Here is a 7,198-nt window from a genome sequence, read left to right on the forward strand (position 1 = left end):
CACTGATTTTTGAAATCCAAAACAAATCCAAATCAGAAATAGTGTCTAACTATTGCGTCCCTTGTTGCACGTCCTGTTTGCTCGTTCTGGCAGAATGCAGGAGGTTGGTTAGGGTCTCCAAGGGGCTCAGGTGCATCATTGTCAGCACAGAGAGGGACATTGCGCTTAGTAGCGATGTTGTGCAGGACAATACAGGCAAGGGTTATGTTGCATGCTTTCTGTGGTTCCGCTCTCAGGTAGTTAAGGCATGCAAAGCGCCTCTTAAGAACTCCATTTAAACGCTCAATTGCACATCTTGCTCTGCAATGAGCAGTGTTGAAGCGTGCCTGCGCCGGTGTATTTGCTGTTAGAAAAGGAGTCATCAGCCATGGTAGGAGTGGGTAGGCACTGTCTCCTAATATTATGCCATCCGGTCGGTTGGTTTGGAGGTCTCTATATAGAGTGCTCTCCCTCAGGAATCGTGCATCATGGACAGACCCAGGCCACTTGACAACGCAGTTGGTGATGATGAGGTCAGTATCACACACAAGTTGGACATTGATGCTGTGCCTCCCCTTTCGGTTTATAAACTCCCATTCATTCTCACGAGGTGCACGAGATTGCTCCAATAGTATTGGGCATATTCCCCAAAAGAAAAAAGCTGCGCTTGGCCTGGGCAATCTGGTTGTCCTTTGGAAAAGAAACAAATTCATTGACCAGGCTGGCCAGTGCGATTGACACATCTCTCACCACATCACACACAGCTGATTTCACCACTCCCATATAGTCACCAACAACTTGATAGAAAGTCCCACATGCATAAAATTGGAGAGCAATGAGGATCTGGTCTTCCACAGACAGACCGTGACTCCTTTGGGTTCTGTGTTGAAGTTTTGGCCTGAGAAGGTTCACAAGGTACTCTATATCAGCCTTCCCAAAGCCAAACCGGACATACAGCTCCTCAGTGGTGTATTGCTCCAGTGGCTTGGTACGTTCAACATACACCCTTTGACGGTATCCTCTCCTGGCAAAGTGGTGGTGGCGGTGGACAACACCTGCCATTTCACTGTCTCTCTGTGAATCCTCTGAGAAAGGCTGATTTATATGGCTGTGTAGTTGGTCTTTTCAAACACACCTATTACAACTGATTAGTTTTGGCTTGTGTTCAATTGAGGCAATTGGACCCAAGGCCTATAATTGATGAACAATGTTCACTATAGTAAAGCAACGGAACCATGGACTCAAGAAGCTGTAACTTCACTGCTGCTGAAACCAATGCACTACTAGAGGGTGTTCGGTGCCATTATGGAACAATAGTGGGAAGTTTTAATTCTGCTAAGGATACCAACAAAAAGAAAAATGATGTTTGGATTTTAATCACAGAAAATGTGAATGCCATAGGGTCTGGCCAGAGGAGGACCACAGACCAAATCAAATTGCGGTGGAAGAATCTTAAGGCCAGGGCAACAAAGGACCATGCTGAAGCCAAAAACCCACAAACAGGCAACAAGCCATTTAAGAGGGGAGATTACACAGATGTGGTCCTCGACATCATTGGAGGTGAGAAGTCGCAAGCTCTCCATGGTATTCAAGGTGGTTTTTTCTCAGTGGTTTGGAGTTGGAGCTAAAAAACAGTACAAATATATATAAGTTTAAAATATTGTATAGAAATATGCTTATAAAAGGATACAGGGATGAAGACAGGTAATGTTGGGCGGGGATATTATACAGACTGTAAAGGTACAGGTGATTATAATGTGCTGGGCTTCACAGTAAATTATTATGTTTGGCTGTTGTGTTTCTGTTTTCATTGTTTTTTGGGGTGTTTGGTTTAGGTTTGTAAAGAAATGGTGTAAATAAGTGTTTAAGTAATTATGAGCATTGAAATTAGGGGTGGGAAGTAATAAGCTTTGGCTTCCTCCTGCTCCTTTTCGAACACATTAGTTATTTATTCAAATATTGTGGATAAATACTTTGTTTGTTTTGTTTTGTTTTGTTGCTTTGTTTACAACTTATATATGTTATATTGTATTTTCTTTGTCTATTTGTAATATGTTCGAAACAAAATATAAATGAAATGAAATGAAATGAAAGGTGTTGTAGGGGATGGCGAGCCTTGGATTGAGGAGGAGGAGGAGAATCTGCCAGTTCCTCCTGAGGCTGATCCAGAGAGTGTATTTATATTGAATCTCAGCTCTGTTCCTGAGGAAGAAGCTGGATCCTCATTGGTTGAGCCAGTGGTAGTTGCCACAGGATCTCAGAGGAAAGGCTTGAAGCGCCCTTCATCAAACAAAGATGATGATTACAAGGCACTTCTGCAAAAAGAGACTGAAAGGGCAGAAGCACAGCTTCGTCTGGCAGAGGAACAACTGACTCTGACCAAACTGCAGCAAACCAAGGCCAGACTTGAGATCCGCCTCCTAAAGGCTACGCTCAGACAAGCTGGTCTCTCCACATCAGATGAAGAAGTCTGAAATTATTGTGGAGTATTTGACATTAAGTCTTTTTTTTTAATTCAATACATCTATATTTGAAACTTGTTATAAATATCCTCAATGTACAGTGTTTGTGTTGTAGGTCTCAGATGAGCGGACTGCTGGAAGAGGATGGGGTGGGGTTTTTCTTGTTTTTAGTTTTTTTTTTAAATGTGTGTGTTTTCATTTCAAATAAAAATAAACTTATATTGACCCCACACTGGCTATTCTACTTGTTGCTCTTTACATATCTATAGTTCTACATTGTGATTTCCTATCCTGTTTGAGCACTGGTTATCCAGATTTGGTGATCCTGAAAAGTTCCTATCCGGATCAGATTGATCCAATCCGATGTTGCTTTGAAAAACTGTCTCAAATGTAAGCTGGATTACGTGATCACGGATCGCAAAAAAAAAAGGATTACTAAATCCGGATCAATTTTATCCGGATTAAACCTTTTGAAAAACCAGGCCCTGCAGTTAACAAGCAGAATCACTGAAGGAAAGAGAAACACAAGAACTACAACAGACTTTTAGTCACAGCCTTAGATTAAATCAACTAAAGATAAAACGAAGAGATTCAATCTGTGAAGATCTCAGCAGAGGAGGATTAAACAACTCCACAAACAGCATTACCAGCTTCACTTATTACTAACCAGACTGACTTTATTTCTGTCAGACGTCTACAGTTCTTATTGAGAATTAACAGAGGTTTAGATGTTGATGTTTTAAAATCACCATTAAAAAATTACCATTATTGTGAACAGTGTTGCCTTTAGTTGTGCAATTTGACTCTTGACTTCTTATGGGAGTTTGTGGTCTTTGTAACAGTGTTTAATAAAACACATAATTTGTTGCAAGGAAAGCCAGAATCAAAGACAGTCAGGTGATAGACCTATAGTTTTCAACATCTTAAAGTTTACAAATTTTATCATTGACTGAAAGTGGTTATTTGTTATTAATATATATTTTTATTAACATTGACTTCTTTCTTCAGATCAGGCATCAAGCTGTTTTTGTTTTTTTTTTTATTATTGGGAAAGTAATCTTTGGACAAACACACAGACATCAAGAATCCACATATGAATTTCAACAATGGTGACATGCTTTTTATGCCGCAATGCATTCTGGGAGGCATCATAGTATAAAACGCTTGGCTCCCAGCATGCATTGCAGCATGAAGCATGTCACCATTGTTGAGATTCGTATGCTGCTTCTTGATGTCTGTTTGTTCCTAAAAAAAATCAAAATAAAAGAAAATAATAATTTTCCAAAAAATTCAGCAATGTATATAAAAATAAAAATGTCTGCTCTGTATCAAGAAAGGTGTAAGCTATTTTTTAATAACAAATGACAACTTATGATTAGGGTAATTATTATAAACTCAATAATTATTATAAACTCATTATTATAAACTCACTCTACTTTATAATAATGAAAACTACACCACCTGAACACCTTTGTTTTTGGCACTCTTTGTAACAAATAATGTTCTTTGATAAATACTGTTACAAAGACCAAAATTGTACTTAAAATGCCAAGATTCAAACTGCCCAACTAAAGCAAACACTGATCACCATAATGGTGGCCAACTATTTTAAAACATCAACATCTAAACCTCTGTTCATAGACATATGACAGAAATTAAGTCAGTCTGGTTAGTAATAAGTGAAGCTGGTAATGCTGTTTGTGGAGTTGTTTAATCCTCCTCTGCTGAGATCTTCACAGATTTAATGTCTTATTTTCTCTTCATCTGATTTAATGTGACTGTGACTGGAAGTCAGTTGTAGTTCTTGTGTTTCTCTTTCCTTCAGTGATTCTGCTTGTTAACTGCAGGTGTTCATCACTAATGTTCAATCATCACTCAATTAATCACTTAATTATCTCATTAACTTTAACACTGCTTCAGTGTTATTTTAACACTCTGTAGAGTGGGACCATATTTGCTCTGAGCAGTGTTGATTTAACACTGGGGATTTTGCTGTGTATGATCTATACATTTATAGGGGGGAGTACTCTGGGGTCGGGCTGAATTACGAGCTCGGAGCCCTCCCCCCGGACAGCAAGCCAAATATGCATTATAATATTACATCAGTTTTCATTAACATGTGAACTCGTGAAAGCTCTGATTGCTAATTGTAAAACTGTGTGACGGGTGTTTGCCCATGTGAGTCAGTGTGCATATTTGTAAGTTCCTTGTGAAAACAAGAGATTTTCTGCATGAAAATTGTGCCAAAAGCAGAGAATTGTGTGTAGTGTTTTGAAAAAGGTGTGTTTTAGAACTGCAGAATTTGAGAATTTGAGTGTAAAGCAGGAATTGTGCTTGTAGTTTAGCAGAATTGGTTCAGGGGGTTGGTGAATGAGTTACATGTTGTGGTCATTGTGTCTCAAGTACCAGTATTTGTGTGTAAACAATTGAGAAAAACTGTAAACTGTCAGGGATTGGTTGAACGAAGACAGGAGAAGTTCAGTGTCCAAATGGTTTGTTTACGAGATGAAAACAAAGCAATGGAGCACCAGATAGCATATTAAAACCACACTGTAAAAAAATAACTGTGAAATTTATGGTAAAAAACTGGCAGCTTGGTTGCCAGTTTTTTACTGTAAAAAAATACAGTTGCAAACTTACTTGGGACTTACATTAACAGCAAAAAAATATATATATAGTAGTAACCTTTTAGTTTTTAAGGGACAACCATTATATTTCATTAACTGATAAATGTTATCTTTTCATTTCACTAAAATATTAAAATCTGTTTTATACCATTGCAATATACTGATAACTGCCATAATAAAACAGGAGGTATAAAAAGTAAACCACATGATGATTCAAAGTTCACCACCATTAGTTTTTCCACAAGCTGATATATATAACAATATAATGAAGGTGCACAGTGTCATACACACACATACAAAACACCATCATGGTGACACACACATGACTCCAAAATAATGCCATAAACATTCATTAAACTATATGATGTAACATAAACCCCGAATGTACGTAACTGATTACAAAAACTGAGAAGAAACATTATTTAAATGAAATAACATAACAAATAACGCAGGGAATTCTTGCAATGTCAATTGATAAACAACAAGAACAGAAAAAAGAGAAGCGACGAGCAGAAACACAAGAACTACAACTGACTTCAGACACAGCCTTATATGAAATCAACTGAAGAGAAAAGAAGACATTAAATCTGTGAAGATCTCAGCAGAGGAGGATTAAACAACTTCACAAACAGCATTACCAGCTCCACTTATTACTAACCAGACTGACTTTATTTCTGTCAGACGTCTACAGAAGTTCTTATTGAGAATTACCAAAGTTTTAGAGGTTGATGATTTATTGTTTCATTTGAGGTCACCATGATGGTGATCAGTGTTTGCTTTAGTTGGGCTCTTGACTCTTGATTTTTTAACATTAGTTTTTTCTCTGACTGTTGTAAATCTGTGTTTATAAGACACATTGATTATGGACAGAGAGAAAACAAGTCTGGTGATGTTGGTTATGTATTGGTAATGATCATCTAGTGGCCAGATTCACTGATCCCATTTAGAGTCTTATTTATGATTACATGGTTCATTAATTTTATATTAATTTACAGAATGTGATCCATCAGTGTTGTGATAATCTGAAGAATTTTGAAAACATTGTGCACAATAAAGGCTTGAACTACTGTATCTTCAGACACACACAGACATCAAGAATCAGCATATGAATCTCAACAACGGTGATGATAAAAGTGTATTGTATGATGGGAGCCATCAATCAAAACTTATCAATATCATTGCACCAGGAATAAATTATGATGAATTGCCGTAATATTTTCTTTTATTATTACTATCTGCTTTTATTTTTTGCTGTTGTTTTTGCTGAGATTCATACGCTGAATCTTGATGTCTGTGTTGGTCTAAAGCATACAAAAGTTCAAAATTATTTTTGCACACTATGTGTTTTTCAGGTTCTTCATATTTTCTGTTTGTCACTGCTGGCTTGCATACTGGATCGCAGAGCTATTATACTCATAAACATGATATGTGACATTCCTCAGACAATGAAAGATAAGACTCTTTATGAGATCAGTGATTCAGGTCACTTCATGATGATTATGTCAACATCAATAAATTGAAAACATCACTTGACTACATATTCTCTCTGACTTTCGTGCCATAATGAATGTGTATTATAACACACAGTTGAAGCAGTCAGAGAAAATCTAAAGTTTGAAAGTCAAGGGTCAAGAGCCCAACCAAATATTGAAAACCTCAAATATTTCTACTGGATTTTTTACGGTAAAGCACTTGAAACCAGCTGCCAGTTTTTTAACGTAAACTTTAGTTCAATGCCATAAAACATAAATATTTCTACCGTATTTTTTACGGTAAAGTACTGGCAACCACAGTTACCAGGTTTTTTTTACTGTAAATTTAAATTCAATGCCGTAAAACATAAAAAATGCTACTGTGTTTTTTTTACGGTAAGGTATGGAAGATGCAAAGGTATGTTTTTTTTTTTACAGTGTACTTCCAAAATCCTTACATTTAACAGTATTTTACTGTAAAATTACTTTAAATGTCCCATGAGAGCTATTACAGTTTTTCATTGTATATAGTAAGGGTACATACTGTTAAGCAATTAACATGTCTTTTCCGTTGCTTTTTTTACAGTTTTTTACCGGTAAAATTACAAACATTTTTTACAGTGACCCAATTATGGAACTGAATTAGGATATTTATTAT

The 7,198-nt window shown here is 36.8% G+C and overlaps 1 protein-coding gene and 1 pseudogene across 2 annotated transcripts; one reads left to right on the top strand and one right to left on the bottom strand.

Moving 5' to 3' along the window:
* Positions 1-1,056, bottom strand: LOC311074858 (putative nuclease HARBI1; annotated as a pseudogene). Its single transcript has one exon. The product of its transcript is annotated as a putative nuclease HARBI1 (transcript).
* A 158-nt stretch (positions 1,057-1,214) lies between these two features.
* Positions 1,215-2,918, top strand: LOC311074869 (uncharacterized protein; the record flags this gene model as incomplete). The annotated part of the gene is made up of 2 exons (XM_084101795.1): positions 1,215-1,572; positions 2,074-2,918. 2 exons carry the CDS (start codon positions 1,215-1,217, stop codon positions 2,451-2,453), a joined length of 738 nt encoding a protein of 245 aa, XP_083957921.1. The 3' UTR covers positions 2,454-2,918.
* Positions 2,919-7,198: the final 4,280 nt, after the last annotated feature.

This window comes from Abramis brama (assembly GCF_963993115.1).
Source record: "Abramis brama genome assembly, chromosome: 2".
Taxonomy (NCBI): domain Eukaryota; kingdom Metazoa; phylum Chordata; class Actinopteri; order Cypriniformes; family Leuciscidae; genus Abramis; species Abramis brama.